Source organism: Hypomesus nipponensis, chromosome 8, assembly GCF_054491055.1.
Source record: "Hypomesus nipponensis isolate SF chromosome 8, ASM5449105v1, whole genome shotgun sequence".
In the NCBI taxonomy this organism is placed as follows: domain Eukaryota; kingdom Metazoa; phylum Chordata; class Actinopteri; order Osmeriformes; family Osmeridae; genus Hypomesus; species Hypomesus nipponensis.
The window spans coordinates 908,433-927,241 of record NC_140368.1 but is presented as its reverse complement, the minus strand read 5'-3'; the positions used below and the strand labels follow the sequence as shown (position 1 = coordinate 927,241).

General features: G+C 54.3%; 1 protein-coding gene across 1 annotated transcript in view; it reads left to right on the top strand.

Moving 5' to 3' along the window:
* LOC146274655 (uncharacterized) overlaps positions 1-18,809 on the top strand; it is a 45,039-nt gene that overhangs the window by 22,876 nt on the left and 3,354 nt on the right. The window contains exons 6-12 of the mRNA XM_084702848.1: positions 1,049-2,413; positions 12,340-13,208; positions 13,598-13,834; positions 14,854-15,028; positions 16,227-16,289; positions 17,366-17,640; positions 18,365-18,421. Coding sequence (XP_084558974.1) covers positions 1,049-2,413; positions 12,340-13,208; positions 13,598-13,834; positions 14,854-15,028; positions 16,227-16,289; positions 17,366-17,640; positions 18,365-18,421 — 3,041 coding nt within the window. The remainder of the gene's footprint in view (positions 1-1,048; positions 2,414-12,339; positions 13,209-13,597; positions 13,835-14,853; positions 15,029-16,226; positions 16,290-17,365; positions 17,641-18,364; positions 18,422-18,809) is intronic.

The following is an 18,809-nucleotide window of genomic DNA, read 5'->3' as shown; positions in this document are numbered from 1 at the left end:
CATCCTCTCCTCATGCCTCCATCCTCTCCCCCCCTCATCCTCTGCCCTCATCCCTTCATCCTCTCCTCATCCTCTGCCCTCATCCCTTCATCCTCTCCTCCATCCTCTCCTCATGCCTCCATCCTCTCCCCCCTCATCCTCTGCCCTCATCCCTTCATCCTCTCCTCCATCCTCTCCTCATCCTCTGCCCTCATCCCTTCATCCTCTCCTCCATCCTCTCCTCATGCCTCCATCCTCTCCCCCCCTCATCCTCTGCCCTCATCCCTTCATCCTCTCCTCCCCTCATCCCTCCATCCTCTCCTCCCCTCATCCCTCCATCCTCTCCTCCCCTCATCCCTCCATCCATCTTCTCCTCCTCTCCTCCCCTCATCCCTTTAGCCGCAGACCCCTCCCTCGTTAAAGTGCCCTCCATCTGAATGTCCTCGTTATTTTAAACAATCACAAACAAGTTAAGGCAGGACTGACTCTAACTGAAGCGTCTCTGTCATCTCTCTGTTATTTAAAGAGTTTTTCTATTTTTTTGCTTCTTGTGAAATGGCTGAATAATCCTGTCAGATTAGGTTTTATTTGTGGGGACCTTTGCAAGAGTGCAAGTGTGTGCGTGTGTGTGTGTGTCCTGCTACTGGGAGGGAAACCACTGTCCCAGTTTTTCTGTCCTCAACAGCCCTGCAGCCCAAATATGACTACATTCACTTCCTGTTTACATTCACTTCCTGTTTACATCCACTTCTTGTTTACATCCACTTCCTGTTTACATTCACTTCCTGTTTACATTCACTTCCTCTCGGTCACTCACACAGGCACCACCGACCAACCAATCAGGATTGATGTATGTTTTTTTTTACCCATTATGCATCCTGATAATCTCACTTCCTGAACAGGTGTCACGTCTGGTTATGAAGGAGCGAATTAGCTGAGTGTTTGATCTGATGCTGTTCTTTCCTGTTACAACTGTAACGATGTCTGTGATGGAGGATACATCACCTGTGTGTGTGTGTGTGGTGAATCACGTGTTATTTAAGCCTCTCTCCCCTCTCCTCACAACAAGGTGATCTGAGTGACAGATGGCCAGACAACGCCAGCCTCCCCTTCTCCCCCAGCGTCTCCACGGTGATCAGTCGCCATGCCAACCAGCTGGCGACCAGTCCGGAGGACCCCCAGGACTCAACCTGGCCCCCCAGGGAGGGCTCTGGCCCCCCCGTGGGGGAGGAGAGGGAGGAGAGGGAGGATGGGGGTGGAGGGGACCGCAAACAGAAGAAGAAGAAGAAGAGGAGGGCTAGGGAGGAGCAGGAGGAGAGACCTCACATGGGAGCCCAGAAGGAGGACGGCCACCACAGGGGGTCCCCGCGCAGGGACAAGGCCGGGGAGGGGGGCTGGGACCCCGAGGAAGGCGGGGGTAGAAGCGGAGATCGGGGGAAGAGGGGGAAGAGCAGGAAGAAACTTCCGGAGGAGTGGGGGGTGAGTGCTGAGCCCTTCGTCCCGGCGTCCCAGCTGTCTGCTCTCCAGTCTGGCCTGTTCTCAGAACACCCAGACGACAGCCTCATCCCTTCGTCTCTCACTCAGGACCTCCTCTCCCTGACGGCCGCCTCGCCTGCCACTGCCCTGACCTCTGACCTCCAACCCACTGCCGCCCCTTTCTCCATGCCCCCCCCCCAGGCGGGCTGCTTTCCCTCCGCCCCCCGCCCCGATGAGCCCTTCTCCGCCAGCTACCACCACCTGCTGGTGGACAGAGAGAGGGCCAGCCCTGGGGAAGTCACAGAGCCCTTCTCTCCCTCCTCCCCTCCCTCCGTCTGTCCCTCCTCCCCTCCCTCCTTCCCTCCCTCCTTCTGTCCCTCCTCCCCTCCCTCCGTCCCTCCCTCCTTCTCTCCCTCTTTCTCTCCAGGTAGTGAGAAGGGGTCCCAGTCAGGTCTTAACTCCTCCATCACTCAGCCTTTCATGCAGGAAGTCTGTATGGACGAGGGCCTGGTCTTCGCCCCCGACTCCACCCCCCTGGTCTCCATGGAGACGTCCGGGGATGTGGTGGTGGCCTCGGCCCCTCCCCTCACCCCTTCAGAGGTCTCCTGGGCGATGAACAACTCCCTCCTCAGCAGCGACGGCCAGCTGTTGGACTTCAGCGACTCCATGTCTCCCGGCCGCGGCCCCCCTGGGGGGCTGGCCTTCAACATCCCCAGCCCCGCCCCCCTCCGATCTCCCAAAACCACCCCGGAAAGCCACACCCCCAAACTCTCCTCCCAGAAGAAGAACCGCTCCTCCTCTTCCTCCTCTTCCAACAGCCTTGCCTCCAAGAAATCTCCTCCCTGCAATTCGCCAGCCCTAAGCCCCTCCTCCCCACCAAGCTCCGCCCTCAACCCGGCGGCCAAGCCGTTCTTTCCCAACTTCAGCGAGTCCCTGGCGGGAGACCCTGCAATGGAAGGTTGGTTGCAGTGGCGTGCCTTCTCCACCAGGGGGCGCGCTGAGCCATACCGCTGCATGTCTGGGGTTGTTTCTCGGGCTGGGATTGGCCGCTCTCGTCCACCTGTAGACCACCTGACTGACTCACTAACACCTGGGATTCATCGAGCTGCTGAACAGCTTTGGATTGGCTTTGTTCTGAGGGCGTGTCTATCACTCACAGTGCAACTGCAGTGGAGAGTTTCTGTTAACGGTGTGGTTAGGATGAGCTGCTACTAACTCACCTCACTCACCCCTCCTAGCATCACAGAGCATCACAGAGACGGCTCTCTCTCTCCTCCTGTCCAGGTGTGTGTGTGTTAACCTGGTTCCAGGTGTGTGCGTGTGTGTGTGTGTGTGTTAACCTGGTTTCGAGTGTGTGTGTGTGTGTGTTAACCTGGTTCCAAGTGTGTGTGTGTGTGTGTTAACCTGGTTCCAAGTGTGTGTGTTAACCTGGTTCCAGGTGTGTGTGTGTGTGTGTTAACCTGGTTTCCTCAGTAACAGAATGCTGTATGTCAGTAGGAGCTGTCTGTGTCTTCCCCCCTGTGTGACCTCTGACCCCAGTGGCTGTGAGGTCACCGTGTAGGGTCACTGCATGACCCCGGTTCTAACCACGTCTGAACGCCCTAACACTTCCTGGTGTCTGATCTTCTCCTGTGTTTTGTTTCCATGTCCTGGGGATTCCCTCCAATCATCTTCATCTTCCTTCTGGCCACTGCCAATCATCTTCATCCTCCTCCTGGCCATTGCCAATCACAGGTGAGTCCATCTCTCTTTCTCTGAAGTAACTATTGTCTTGTTTAGAAGCGCTGTGTCCCTGTGAATGGGGCTGTCTGGTTATTGAGGGCGATCCATACTGTAGGAATATGGTGTAGTATGAAACTCAGACAGTTGGGGGCTGATGAACGCCTCCCAGAAACTAAGTATGGATCCCTGGGTCTGAGAAAATGAGTTCATTCTTCACTGAGAAAATGCAGGCATTGGAATCTAGGGAGATTGTAAAAATAGTATGTGCCTCTGTATGTTTGCTTTGTGTGTGTGTGTGTGTGTGTGTGTGTGTGTGTGAGACACAGCTGTCTCTGCTAGCCCTCTGTAATCAGGCCTGTCCCAGTGTTTCCAGGGTGGAGCTACAGAGTGCTGTTTAAACCCTGGGAGAGTGTGTGTGTGTGTGTGTGTGTGTGTGTGTGTGTGTGTGTGTGTGTGTGTGTGTGTGTGTGTGTGGAGAATGGGAGACATGTCTTTGTTCAGCTGGACAGCATGAGAGCAGAACAGTCTGCCGGGGAGAGAGGAAACAGCACAGTGATGAAGTGATGGAGGTTGTCTCCAGGTTGAGAGAGGCAGCAGGAGAGGTCAGGGGTTTGCTTCTGAGTTCTCCACACCTCTGGCTCTCTCTCGCTCTCTCTCTGGCTCTCTCTCTCTGGCTCTCTCTCTCTGGCTCTCTCTCTCTGGCTCTCTCTCGCTCTATCTCTGGCTCTCTCTCTCGCTCTTCCTGTCTCCCTCTGGTTGGCCCGTACATCAGCCCCAGGGGGCGGGGCCTGGCTGGTTGCTATGGCGACTAAGGAGGCAGTTTATGTTGCCATGGGGACTAGGCCAGATGCTAAGAAAGTATACTTAGCAGACAGCAGTGCACTCTTTAAGTGTTTCTCATGTTCAGAAACCAAAGATCCGGATGTGAACACATAACATCCTCAGTCAGACTACTAGGTGTTTTTCAGATGCTTTTATCATAAATCAGACAGAGGGTGCGTACTTGAAGACAGTCTTCAAACACACACACACACACACGCCCTGACACACACACACCGTCAGCTACTGTGTATTAGTGTTAATTATGCAGAGCATGATTATGATGATTACAGCCCAGGGCTCATTAAGGAGCTCTGCTCTCTAACGCCCGGAGGAACAGTAAACACTCTAACTAGACACCAGTCTTTCCAGGTGCTATGACCAACCCCACACTGTTTTCCTGTAACTACAGGATGGGTGCAGCTAACTCCCTGTAACTACAGGATGGGTGCAGCTAACTTCCTGTAACTACAGGATGGGTGCAGCTAACTTCCTGTACCTACAGGATGGGTGCAGCTAACTTCCTGTAACTACAGGATGGGTGCAGCTAACTTCCTGTACCTACAGGATGGGTGCAGCTAACTTCCTGTAACTACAGGATGGGTGCAGCTAACTTCCTGTAACTACAGGATGGGTGCAGCTAACTTCCTGTACCTACAGGATGGGTGCAGCTAACTTCCTGTAACTACAGGATGGGTGCAGCTAACTTCCTGTAACTACAGGATGGGTGCAGCTCAGAGCGTTTCACCACAGATCAAAACATCTCAGACACAACGGTCTTCTCCATACATCGCTTTAGATAAATGCTTAATAAGACAGAGCTTATAATAAACTGTTCGCCTCTCACTGAAAGCAGAGAAGAACAGTCAACACCTGTGTTCTAGAGTATTTAGTTTTATTCAAGCAGAGCAGGCAGACCCCCCCCCCCCCCCTCTAAAAGAGCAGCTCTTAACAGTGTCTGTCTGGGGCTGGCAGGTACATCATGCCCTCACTGGGGATTAGCACAAGGAGCTAGAGGCTAGGAGCTAGAGGCTAGGAGCTAGAGGCTAGGGGCTAGAGGCTAGGGACTGGAGGCTAGAGGCTAGGAGCTAGAGGCTAGGAGCTAGAGGCTAGGGGCTAGAGGCTAGGAGCTAGAGGCTAGGGGTTAGAGGCTAGGAGCTAGGGGCTAGAGGCTAGAGGCTAGGAGCTAGAGGCTAGGGGCTAGAGGCTAGGGGCTAGAGGCTAGGAGCTAGGGGCTAGGAGCTAGAGGCTAAGAGCTAGAGGCTAGGGGCTAGAGGCTAGGAGCTAGAGGCTAGGAGCTAGAGGCTAGGAGCTAGAGGCTAGGAGCTAGAGGCTAGGAGCTAAAGGCTAGGGGCTAGAGGCTAGGAGCTAGAGGCTAGGAGCTAGAGGCTAGAGGCTAGACTCATCAGCTGTTGGCAGACTCCCGATATGGAGTAATTGAATGATACGACTAGGAGGACACGCTTTCTCTCTTTGTTCCTTACTGAGGGAAAATCAGACTAGCATACCTGCACTTGCTTCTCTCTCTCTCTCTCTCTGTCTCTCTCCCTCTCTTCCTATCTCTCTCTCTCTCTCTGTCTCTCTCCCTCTCTTCCTATCTTTCCCTCTCTCTCTCTGTCTCTCTCTCTCTCTGTCTCTCTCCCTCTCTTCCTATCTCTCTCTTTGTCTCTCTTCCTATCTCTCTCTCTGTCTCTCTCCCTCTCTTCCTATCTCTCTCTCTCTCTCTCCCTCTCTTCCTATCTCTCTCTCTCTCTCTCTCTCTCTCTCTCTCTGTCTCTCTTCCTATCTCTCTCTCTCTCTCTCTGTCTCTCTCCCTCTCTTCCTATCTCTCTCTCTCTCTGTCTCTCTCCCTCTCTTCCTATCTCTCTCTCTCTCTGTCTCTCTCCCTCTCTTCCTATCTCTCTCTCCCTCTGTCTGTCTCCCTCTCTTCCTATCTCTCTCTCCCTCTGTCTGTCTCTTTCTCTCTTTCCCTCCCATAGTTCCCTCTCTCATCTAATTGCTATTGTCTCCCCTCCCCCATCCCACCCCTCCCCCTCACTCGTTTTTTACTCTGGCTACCCGTGTTGCCGAGACAACCCCCCCCCCCCCCCTCCATCCACATGCTTTCCTATCTTGTAGCAGTCGCTGTGACAAGGATCCTGTTGCCATGGTAATGGCAGGCAGTTGCTTTGGAGACCTGGGTTAGGAAGAGGGGCTAATACAAAAACAATTGTATGAGAGGGGGGGCTGAGGGTTGGGGGGGGTGAAAGAGGGAGAAGGGGGGGCAGGTGGTGATGAGTTAAAAATAGATTATATCTCTTCTCTCTTTCATTCTCTCTCATCCAATCCATCTCTCTCTCTATTATCTACTCCATCACTCTCTCCAGTATCTCTACCTGTACACCTGTTTCTCTACCTGTTTCTTCAGTTAGATGGCATCTTCTCCGTATTCTTTACCTCTTCCTCTCTGTCTGAGAACTGAATATGAGAAAGAAGGGTTGTTGTGTCAGTGTTGTACTTTTTGAGTTGGCAAAACTAGTGTTGTTCCCCTTGTGGCTCATATGGGCTATTAGACACGTTGTCACTGCCACACTGGGATCATATAAAAACTAACTTGTGTGTGTGTCCTGCCAGTCAGCACAGGGAAGTCATTACTAGCAGGGTGAGTCTGTCTCCACAGGACTGTGGCGTCAGTGCTTTCAGGAAGTGGTGATGTGACAGAGACTAAAGTCTGCCTCAACAGGCTGCCTCTAATGTCTGCCTCTACAGGCTGCCTCTAACGTCTGCCTCTACAGGCTGCCTCTAACGTCTGTGCGTCAGGCTCCTCCCCCTGAGTGCCAGGCTCCTCCCCCTGAGTGCCAGGCTCCTCCCCCTGAGTGCCAGGCTCCTCCCCCTGAGTGTCAGGCTCCTCCCCCTGAGTAAAGAGATTGGGCCTGACAGGCAACAACACCAGAGCTCCGTCTGTCATCCCTCAGTCTCTCGCTCTCCTCTTCCTCTCCTTCTCCTCTCCTTCTCATCTCCACCCCTTCGCCATCTGCTCCTCTCCTTCTCCATCTCCTCCTTCTCCTTATTCCTCCTCTCTGTCTCCTTTCCTCCTCTCCCCTTCCCCCTCTTCTTGGCTTGGTGACTAGACACTGTGTTATCTACACATGCCTCAAACATGCCCACCACATGCTGTCTAAATATCTCTTTCTTGGTTTCTCTCTCTCTCCCTCTAGCTATTTTTCCCTCTCTTTATTTCTCTCTCTCTTTCTATCTGTCTCCCTTTCTCTGTCTAAATCTCTCTTTCACACACACACACACACACACACACACACACACACAGATCAGCAGTTCAAGGTAGGGTGTAATTAACAGAGGCTGGGCTGTCTGTAGGTCTCAGCATAGGAAGCTGGTATGCCCATGCCAGCTGTCTGACATACACACACACACACAGGGTGGAGAGAGGGAGGGAAATGAGATTGATGGAAGAATAGATCAAATAAAGATGGTGTAGATGGCCACTTTGTCTTTTGTTGACTGAAACGTGTTGAACAGGAATGCCTGAAGCAACTGCCCCCATAAAACCCTCCTGAGGGTTCCTGGATGTGAGTCTGAGGGAGAGAGAGAGGGAGAGGGGGGGTAGTGAGGAATAATGTGAAAAGAGGAAAATGAAGGGGAGGGAGGAGAGCTCTCCCCACTGTGGGGGGAGGAGCAGATCATATGCAGCGGCCAATGAACAGCTACACTGGAGTCACATGACCAGGAGCCTTGCAAAAGGCTGTGAGGGAGCGAGAGAGAAAGAGCGGCACATGTAGTTCATCCTCAGTGCCTCTTGGTCTGTTGACGGTGAGGGAGCGCACACGGAGAACACACACACACTCACTCTGTCGCCTGCAAGACCGAGCCCACCTGCTCCAGAGACTGAACACACACACACACTCAGACAGAGAGACTCCAGCCCCCCTGGGAGACCGTCACCCAGCAGGACCGAGGAAGAGAGACAACAGAGAAAGAGAAGGAGAGCGAGAGAGAGAGAAGGAGAGAAAGCATGTCTTCGCTCTCCAACCAGCCACCTGGCTCTCCGTTCTCAGAGTACAGCGAGCTGTGCAAGGTGCCTGCTCTCTCGCCGTCCTCTGCCCCCCAGAGCTGGAACTGGCAGCAGGGGGCCCTGGGTCCTGCCCTGGGTCCTGCCCTGGGTCCTGCCGGACTCACCGATGAGGACAAGCTGTGTTTCTTTGAGCCCCCAGCGGGGGGCGCCGTGGCTGCAGAGCTGAAGGTGCCGGGCCGAGGGGCCATGGGGAGCACCGGGGAGAGTCCAGACAGCCCCCCATCCTCCTCCCCCTCCCCCGCCTCTCCGGGTCCACCCCCCCTAGCCCTGGGGGGCAGCCCCCGCCTCCCAGGCCCTACTCCTGGGGCCCCAGCCCTCCACGCGGAGCCCCCCTCCAGCCCCCTCCAGCCCCTTCCTGTCGGGTCTGGAGCCTGGAGCCCCTCTCTCCCCCAGCCCCACCTCCCCAGCGCTGCCCCAACGCCCCCCAACTACTGTGTCATCGGGGTGGTGAACGACAGCTACCTGGAGAGGAGTGACGGAGGGGCAGGGGCAGGGTCGGAGGGAAGGCAGCTTGCCGAGGGCTCATCAGAGGCCAGCGAGGAGGAGGAAGAGGAGGAGGAGGAGGAGGAGGAGCAGGTGGAAATGCAGTCGTGTTTCATGGGCCGCGCGGAGCTCCAGAGGAAGGCCATGCGACGGGCCATGTCGGAGTGTTCCCACCTCTCCGTACCCTCCAGCCTGGAGCTGCCGGACGCCTACCCAGCAGGGGGTCTGGACGAGCCTCCCCCGCCCGGCCCCGCCCCTCGCCGCCCCCCCCACGCTGCCATGAAGCGCTCGCTGACGGTGGCCGACGACCAGCAGTCCACACCGCCTCTGTCTGCCTCTGGACCCACCTGCTCCGACCTGCGCCAGGACCCCCCGGAGCCACGCCTCAGCCTGCCCCCACTGAGGGCCTGTGGCGACAGCTTCCCCTCCTCTCCACTAGAGGGCATCGTGGAGGGCAGCGGGGTGGAGCCAGGGGGCGGACCCAGCCCTCAGGGCTTCAACGTTATGACCAGCAGCCTCGGCATGGAGTCAGACTCCAACTCAGCCTTCAGCTCCGAGCCCTTCCTGGGGTCTGAGGGTAGGTGAGGGCTCTGTCAGCGCGGTCCAGACGCTGGCAGGAACACGGCCCGTCTGGCTGTGTGTGTGTGTGGGTGGACTGAGGACACATTCACCTCTTCCTGAATCACAGCCGGTCTCTCTCCATCGGTCTGAGTTCCAGTCAAGCTGAGAGAGGAGGAGGAAGGTAGGGATGGAGGAGGAGAAATATGGAGGGCAGGAGTATAGATTTGGGGAGTAGGGGTGCGAAGAGAGAAAAAGAGAGGGTATAAGGTAACCCATTCAGATAGAGGATGTGTGCTTCTACAGGTGTTGTATATAGTCCTGTCTTCAGGGAGCGATAGAACACCATGTACTATGAATCTAGGGTTTGGTGTGTGTGTGGGTACCATAAGACATCGCTACATGTTACTGTGTGTAATGTTGAGCGTAGCGTGTGGAGGTGGAGCAGGACATCACAGAAGGATTGTGGGTCATGTCAACACAACTCACCCTCTCTTTCTCTCTCTCCCTCTCTTTCTCACTCACTCTCTTTCTCTCTCATTCTCTCCCTCTCTCAATCTCATTATCTCTCTATCTCTCTACTATCCCTCTCTTTTTCCCCTTCTCATTATTTCTCTCTTCTCTTTCTTCATCTACCTTACTTCCTCCTTCAATATTCTCTCTCTCTCTCTCTCTCTCTCTCTCTCTCTCTCTCTCTCTCTCTCTCGTTTCTTAATCTCCCTTACTCGTACTCACTTATCCCTGTATTCTTCTCTTTCTTCATCCCTTTCTCCCTCTCCTCTGTCTCTGTCATTGTGATGCTCGTTAGTGTAGCGGCGGTGCGGAGGCAGAGCCAAGATGGCTGACGCCGGCCGGCTTCTGTCAGTCCTGCAGGCAGACAGGGTCAGAGGACTAGACACTTGTTTTAATGATCGCTGTTTGCTTCTGTTGCTCTCCTTCCTTCTCTCTCTCTCTCTCTCTCTCTCTCTCTCTCTCTCTCTGGCTCTCTCTCTCTGGCTCTCTCTCTCTCTCTCTCTCTCTCTCTGGCTCTCTCTCTCTCTGTCTCTCTCTCTTTAATTGTATTACCTTATTCTTCTCTCCATCTCAATTTCATTTTCTTTCTTCATCTCTTTATTTCTCACCCTCTGTTCTCTCTCTTCTGTATTCTCCTGTCATGAAAGGAAGTGTGACAAAAATCTTCCTAATATTAAAGGGTTGGCAACTTGTGTGAGAGCCAGAAGGTTGCCTTCTTTCTATCTTTCCATCTCTCTATCTCTCCATCCCTCTCTCTCTCCATCCCTCTCTCTCTCCATCCCTCTCTCTCTCCATCCCTCTATCTCTCCATCACTCTATCTCTTCATCCCTCTATCTCTTCATCCCTCTATCTCTCCATCCCTCTCTCTCTCCATCCCTCTCTCTCTCCATCCCTCTCTCTCTCCATCCCTCTATCTCTCCATCACTCTATCTCTTCATCCCTCTATCTCTTCATCCCTCTATTTCTCCATCCCTCTATCTCTGTCTCAGGAGAGAAGGATTATCATTTGGAAGGCAGGAGAGGGAGGGAGAGGGGGGAGGAGAGGGCAGTAGTGCAGAGAGACAAAAGAACTTGCTGGTAAACAAATGCTTCCTGTCATTTTCACATTTGTGGTCATTCAGAATAATATTGCTAAGACTCAGTGTTTTTCCATTGCTAAGACACTGCTTTTATAGTGTGTTACTCTACCTCTTTAGTGTGACTGCCTCTTTAGTGTGACTGCCTCTATAGTGACTCTGCCTCTCCAGGCATTGTTCCACTGTCGCTGAGCCACTCGTCTGGTTACCAAGGTTACCAGTGTCCCACTGTGAGAGTGGATCAGTCAACAGGACTGCAGGAGAGAGCCCTCACACACACCCTGACCCTACCCTCACACACCCTGACCCTACCCTCACACACCCTGACCCTACCCTCACACACCCTGACCCTACCCTCACACACCCTGACCCTACCCTCACACACCCTGACCCTACCCTCACACACCCTGAACACACACCCTGACCCATGGTCATCTGTGTTTGCCTGCTGGCCCTCCACGCTATGACGTAGGAAGACATGGTCCCTGTCACCTGTCACCTCAAGGTCATCAGCACCGTTCTCCTGCAGTCACACTCCTCATCAGCAGTTCTGCTGAGGTTACATCATGTGGATGTTCAATAGATGTTTAATAGAGGGGAAATTGTCAACCAACTGAAATCCTCTGTTCATAATCTTCTTTAGGGATTTGTCTTTACATAATCCATAGGCTGGACGGTTGACTTGAAGGTGTTGTGAGGACACCAGAGACAGCATGCCTGTATGTACTGCATCCCAACATGCACTGGATTTTCTCTCCTACATTCTCTATCAGAGCCGAGTGTTGTGATTTGTTTGAAAATGACTCAGTTATTTTGCTCTCCGGCAGAACAGGGTTACCATGACAGCCCCTGTTCATCACCTCGCACACACGACCAATAACGACGACTATTGATTGTGTTTCCTGAGGACCAGGGCACTATCTTTCTTTTACTTTTCTCATGCTGACAGAACTTTCAATCAATCAATTCAATTTTTCCGGATGCCCATGACAGTGTCACATGGTGTAGGGGATGAGGAACAGTAGTGACATTTAGACCAGACAGTTTCAGTGACTTGAATACGACATATTGAGTGAACGATGGAAAATCACTTGAAATTACCTTACTGGAATCATGATCCTTATACAATGTCTGGCTATAACTAAGATCTAAACTCAGCTAATGAATTCAGTTCAGTCACTTAATTAATGTAGCCTATCATTTATACACAAACTCCCCCAGTTTAATGATGTGTTCACACCAAACGCGAAGCGAATCTTTCGCACGAATGATGCACATTTTCACGTTGCGTTCATTTGTGTTTATTCACGCAAATCGCTAGTAACCAACCGTTTTGGTTTTCGTCGTCAACCATGTCCGAAATGACGACTATAAACAAATACGAAGTAGTGTGGTATAGCAGAGGGCGCCCACAGACAGCTACTATAACCTTACCCTCCATTTCTTCTAAACATCATTGACATCTCAACATCGATAATCTTGAAAATGTTCGACTCAAGCGGAAGACGCAATAGACTTAACTTTACATGTTGCCATGTAAGTTGCGAAAAATTCAATTTGCGTTTGGTGTGAACACAGTATTAAGATGTTTTAGACAAGGAATCAAATTCAATTGTTTCTCTCTCATTTTGTGTTTGTAACAGTCATCAAATCAGAGAAGATGGACAAGCCTGAGAAGGATGAGAAGATGGACACGTTTGACATGTTTGAGAAGCTGGACCAGGTGGAGACCAAGGGTGTCACGGTGAAGTTTGATTCTGCGATGGGAGAGAAAACACATGCTACGGAGAAGGAGGAGGAGAAGATGCACAAGACTGAGAAGGTGCTAGGAACAGACAAGTCTGGTGAGGTTGAAAAGTCTGGTGAGGTGCAGAACGTTGACCTGATAGAAAAAATTGACATGGCAGACAAAATCGAAAAGATGGATGAAGATCAGAAGATGGACAAGGAACAGAGAAACGTCGAGCAAGTGGAAACGCGTGATCAAATGGAGAAAGTACAAAGTTCTGTCAGGGTCGAGGAGGCTCCGGGGAAACCGGAAACAGCATTCAAGTCAGACGCGTCTGACCCCAGGAAGACACAGCCTGAGGAGGAGAAGAAGGTTGCTGTGGGAACCGCAGGAGAAGACAAGAAACAGGAGCCTGACAAGGTTGAGAAGGATCTGAAAGACAACAAACCAGAGGTGGACCAGCCGGTGAAGGTTGAGAAGGATCTGAAAGACAACAAACCAGAGGTGGACCAGCCGGTGAAGGTTGAGAAGGATCTGAAAGACAACAAACCAGAGGTGGACCAGCCGGTGAAGGTTGAGAAGGATCTGAAAGACAACAAACCAGAGGTGGACCAGCCGGTGAAGGTGGAGAAAGCAGAGGACAAGACGAGTGCTGAGAAGAAAGAGAAGACCGCTAAAGCTGACGGTGTTGAGAAGGCAAAAAAGACGTCTAGTAAGCCCTCGACCAATGGGAGCAGTGCTGCACTGAGGAAGGACCCGCCCAGCCCAGACAAGAAGCCCAAGGTAGGTCAGGCCAACGGGTGGCGCTCTCCTACACCCGTGCTAAAGGGAACACATGAAGGGTACGTGGCGTATCCTAGTGTTGCTGTAGGATAGATCATCATTCATGCTGATGCTTTGCTGCTGCCTGTATGGAAATACTTTGATACTGCTGAGATTCCCTCATCTGTAACATCAGAGCAATTACCTTTTATAAAATTGTCATTTTATCATTTACGATAAGTGCTGCTTTTGCTGCTTCCTTCACCTGCTGTTATCATGTGTTCTCCATCTGTTACCATGGTGTTCTCCATTGTTTGTTTGATTTCATTTTTTAATTTCTCGTTCCTCGTTTTTCCCCTCTTTTCTTTTGCTGTCCATGTGTCTGGTGCTCTTCCCATTCCATCTCGCAGCCTGTTGCCGGGACAACTAAACCAAGCCCCGCCGCAGCCAAGCCCCGGCCCAGCTCGGTGACAGTTGCCACAACGGCCGCCCCCAAGCGCCCCGCCCCCTCTTCCTCCTCCGCTGCCCTCCTTAAAAAAGCGCCCGCCCCCAAGGCATCTGCCCCGCCCCCTGGCACCAAAAAACCCGCCACCGCAGGGGGCCGTCCCCCTTCCGCCACCCCGGCACCCCGGGATGTTAAACCCAAGGTGAGTTACACCCCCTTTTAGCGGGACTTAGAGGGTCCCTACACCCTCTTAAGGGGTATCTAACCCTCCATTGAGGGTCCCTCTCTGCCCCCTCTCTGCCAGCCGTCCCTCACACAGGAAGTGGCACACCTGGAAACCAGAGCTGCCTCTCCGCCTCTCTGCCGCTCTACCTCTCTGCCTCTCTACCTCTCTACCTCTGCCTCTCTACCTCTCCACCTCTCTGCCTCTCTACCTCTCTACCTCTCTGCCTCTCTACCTCTCTGCCTTCCTACCTCTCTGCCTCTCTGCCTCTGTGCCTCTCTGCTTCTCTACCTCTCTGCCTCTCCACCTCTGTGCCTCTCTACCTCTCTGCCTCTCTGCTTCTCTACCTCTCTGCCGCTCTACCTCTCTGCCTCTCTACCTCTCTGCCTCTGTGCCTCTGTGCCTCTCTGCTTCTCTACCTCTCTGCCTCTCTACCTCTCTGCCTCTTTACCTCTCTGTACCTAAGCTGCCCTCCGTTCAGTTGAGGAAGGAGCAGCACAAACACATGTTCTTCTCTCCTCACTGAGCCCATGCACAGTTGTGTGTGTGTTTGAGTACTGTGAGATAACCCTGTAAGCAACATGCTGTACAGTAGCATGAGGTCAGGATTGTCCTTTCTCTATCGCCCTCTACTGGTGGCCTCTTTAACTACAGAAAGTGCAGTTAGCTGGTAAATTAAACATTTCCTTCATCTAAATAAGGCCCTTTGGGCTTTGGGTGAGTCACTTATTGCTCGTGCACAGTTGCCTATATAGAGCAGTGCATGATGTGAATGCTCTGGATAGGAACACTGGACTCAGCAGCAGGAATCCTACATGATAACCATCTAAAGGATGACTTGATTTAGTATTACATTTGATCTGCTTACATGCACACTCAGTACTTCATTGCAGATGTGAAGTGTTCCTCTCTCTCTCTGTATGTCACTCTCTCTCTGTCACTCTCTCTCTCTTTTTCTTTCTCTGTGTCACTCTCTCTTAACCTCTCCCCCCTCTCAGACCCCCACAGAGAAGCGCCCCTCAGGGCCGTCTGGCAGCGCCCCCCTTCCCTCTCGGACCGCCACGGCGACCAAGAACGGCACCGTCACCACGGCGACCGCTAAACCTGCTACGTTGACTCGCGCTCCGCTGGCCTCTCGCACGGCCTCCAGCGCCACAGCCAAGCGGCCCCTAGGTAAGGCCCTGTGTGAGGCCCTGTGTGAGGCCCTGTGTGAGGCCCTGTGTGAGGCCCTGTGTGAGGCCCTGTGTGAGGCCCTGTGTGAGGCCCTGTGTGAGGCCCTGGGTGAGGCCCTGTGTGAGGCCCTGTGTGAGGCCCTGGGTGAGGCCCTGTGTGAGGCCCTGTGTGAGGCCCCTGGGCGAGGCCCTGTGTGAGGCCCTGTGTGAGGCCCTGTGTGAGGCCCTGGGTGAGGCCCTGTGTGAGGCCCTGTGTGAGGCCCCTGGGTGAGGCCCTGTGTGAGGCCCTGTGTGAGGCCCTGTGTGAGGCCCTGTGTGAGGCCCTGTGTGAGGCCCTGTTTGAGGCCCCTGGGTGAGGCCCTGTGTGAGGCCCTGTGTGAGGCCCTGTGTGAGGCCCTGTCTGAGGCCCCTGGGTGAGGCCCTGTGTGAGGCCCTGTGTGAGGCCCTGTCTGAGGCCCCTGGGTGAGGCCCTGTGTGAGGCCCTGTGTGAGGCCCCTGGGTGAGGCCCTGTGTGAGGCCCTGTGTGAGGCCCTGTCTGAGGCCCCTGGGTGAGGCCCTGTGTGAGGCCCTGTGTGAGGCCCCTGGGTAAGGCCCTGTTTGAGGCCCCTGGGTGAGGCCCTGTGTGAGGCCCCTGGGCGAGGCCCTGTGTGAGGACCTGTGTGAGACCCCTGTGCGAGGCCCTGTGCGAGGCCCTGTGTGAGGCCCTGTTTGAGGCCCCTGGGTGAGGCCCTGGGTGAGGCCCCTCGGCGAGGCCCTGGGTGAGGCCCCTGGGCGAGGCCCTGGGTGAGGCCCTGGGTGAGGCCCTGGGTGAGGCCCTGGGCGAGGCCCTGTGTGAGGCCCTGTGTGAGACCCCTGGGTGAGGCCCTGGGTGAGGCCCTGTGTGAGACCCCTGGGCGAGGCCCTGTGTGAGGCCATGGGTAAAGCCCTGTGTGAGGCCCCTGGGCGAGGCCCTGTGTGAGGCCCTGTGTGAGGCCCTGGGTGAGGCCCCTGGGTGAGGCCCTGTGTGAGGCCCTGTGTGAGGCCCTGGGTGAGGCCCTGGGTGAGGCCCTGGGTGAGGCCCTGGGTGAGGCCCTGGGTAAGGCCCTGTGGCCCTCACACACACCCTCATGCACCATCACACACACACACATATGTAATGAAACAGGTTTACAGATGCAGTCTTCACAGCTGTAATTCCTGTGTTGTTCTGTATCAATCAGCCACAAAGACCAACAGCAAACCAGCAGAGGACAGCAAACCTGGCACTTTGAAGACAACAACAGGTACTGGAGCTCTCTCCATCCCTCTATCTCTCCTCTCCATCCCTCTATCTCACCTCTCCATCCCTCCATCTCTCTATCCCTCTCTCTTCTCTCTCTATCTCTCTGTCCCTCTTCTCTCCATCCCTCTCTCTCCTCAATTTCCTAAATATCCCAGTAATAATAACACAGCAACAAAGCTGTGGAGAGTGGGAAGCAGAGAGGGAAGCAGAGAGGGAAGCAGAGGCAGAGGGCGAGGCAGAGGGCGAGGCAGAGGGCGAGGCAGAGGGCGAGGCAGAGGCAGAGGCAGAGGGAGAGGCAGAGGCAGAGGCAGAGGGCGAGGCAGAGGGAGAGGCAGAGGCAGAGGGAGAGGGAGAGGCAGAGGGAGAGGCAGAGGGAGAGGGAGAGGCAGAGGGAGAGGCAGAGGGAGAGGCAGAGGGAGAGGCAGAGGGAGAGGCAGAGGGAGAGGCAGAGGGAGAGGCAGAGGGAGAGGCAGAGGGAGAGGCAGAGAGAGAGGCAGAGGGAGAGTTGAAAACCTCGACACAGCACAGTGTGGATTAGTGTCTCAGCATCCACCAGTGTTGACAGGAAGTAGTCATCCTGAGTGGAAGTACTGCACACTCTCTCACAGTCTCTTACAGGCTTGCATAACAGGACAGGGATCAGGCTCGGGGGGGGAGGTGCCATGCTTAGCTGAAGGGAATTTCTGATGCCACGTTCTCGAGCGGAGCTCACAAGGAGAAACTGCAAACGTCAGGCTTTGTTGTTGTGCTACCAGGGAACTGGATGTCTTACAGAAGTCACACAATCCCCTCCCTGCTACTTCAGAAATTCAGAGCCAGGCTTCAGCTTTGAACCATCCCCAGGGGATTAACAACCTCTCCTCTTTTCCTCTCCTCTCTTTCTCTCCTCCTCTCCTCTCTTCCTTTCCTCTCCTCCTCTCCTCTCTTCTTCTCCTCTCTTCCTCTCCTCCTCTCCTCTCCTCTCTTCTTCTCCTCTCTTCCTCTCCTCCTCTCCTCTCTTCCTTTCCTCTCTTCCTCTCCTCTCTTCCTCTCTTCCTCTCCTCTCTTCTTCTCCTCTCTTCTTCTCCTCTCCTCCAGTGGACTCGGCCCGGCCCAGGCCCAGCCTCGCCCGTAGCTCCACGGCCAGCAGCCCTTCCGGCCCCACCAGCCGTGCCCGCCCTGCCCCCAAGCCCGCCGTGCCCGCCTCCTCCACTGCTGCCGGGCCGGACAGGAAGCCCCCGGTGCCCCGTGCCCCCCGGCCCAGCGCCACCACTGGTACTGCCCCCCGGCCCAGCACCGCCCCTGATGTCCGCAACGCCCGCTCCAAGATCGGCTCCACCGACAACATGAAGCACCAACCTGGAGGGGGAAAGGTACAACTGCGGGGAGTGGGGAGAGGGGTAGAGTAAGGACAGGGGCGGGTGGTGCTGGGTGGGGGTAGGGGTGGTTAGAGTGAGGGGTAGGGGCTGGGTCCTAGGTGGGGCCTGGCAGTTGTTCAAAAAAAAAATCCTCCCACTTACAGGTAATTGAACCATGTTTACAGAAACATGGGTTAACGGCACACTTCTCACTCCCATAATGCACCCTGAGTAGCACCTTAGTCACTTTCTGTTCCTGTTCACTGCCCTGCACACTGCCCTGCACACTGCCCTCACAGTTAAACACCCCCATCTCAGCTGTCCATTTGATTTGTCTCCAAGTTGTGTACATCTTCTCATCTGGCTCCTCCCTCCATTCGTCCTGCTGTCACTCCCCCCTTCTTGCCGTCCCCGTGGCTGGCTGCGTCTCCTGGTAGAGAGATCCCTCTGGTGACCCCGCCCCACAGGGCAACATCCTGCTGCATGGCTGTGTCCATGAGGGCTGTGGGATTGATCAAGATCAGATGAATTATGCTGCTGGGTACACTGCCAAATGGTTTAGTGTACCTCTTTACCCTCCTCTCTCCTTTTACTCCTCTTCCTCCTCCCGCTCCCCCTCCTCTTCCCCCTCCTCTTCCCCCTCCTCTTCCCCCTCCTCCTCCCGCTCCCCCTCCTCCTCCCGCTCCCCCTCCCCCTCCTCCCTCTGTGATATTGATCTAGTGGGGCTTGTCTCCTCCAGGTGTCTGGTGCTCTGGGTAAGACTGACTCCTCCTCCAAGGAGACCAGCCAGGGCAAAGTGAGTTCACCCTCGACACCCTCATTATCTTCATGCTCATTCTCTCTCTCTCTCTCTCTCTCTCTCTCTCTCTCTCTCTCTCTCTCTCTCTCTCTCTCTCTCTCTGTCTCTCTCTCTCTGTCTCTGTCTCTGTCTCTGTCTCTGTCTCTGTCTCTGTCTCTCTCTCTGTCTCTGTCTCTCTCTCCCTGTCGTCTCTCTCCCTGTTGTCTCTCTCTCCCTCATTTCGCTCATCCTCATCCTGTATCATCCTCATCCTATATCATCCTCTCTCTGTTTCACTTTCTTCCATCATACATGCACACAGCATACTTGACCTCTCCATGATAATACAGATGTCTGTCCTTTCATGTTCATTTGTTACCTCAAACATGGATCTGGCACACACACG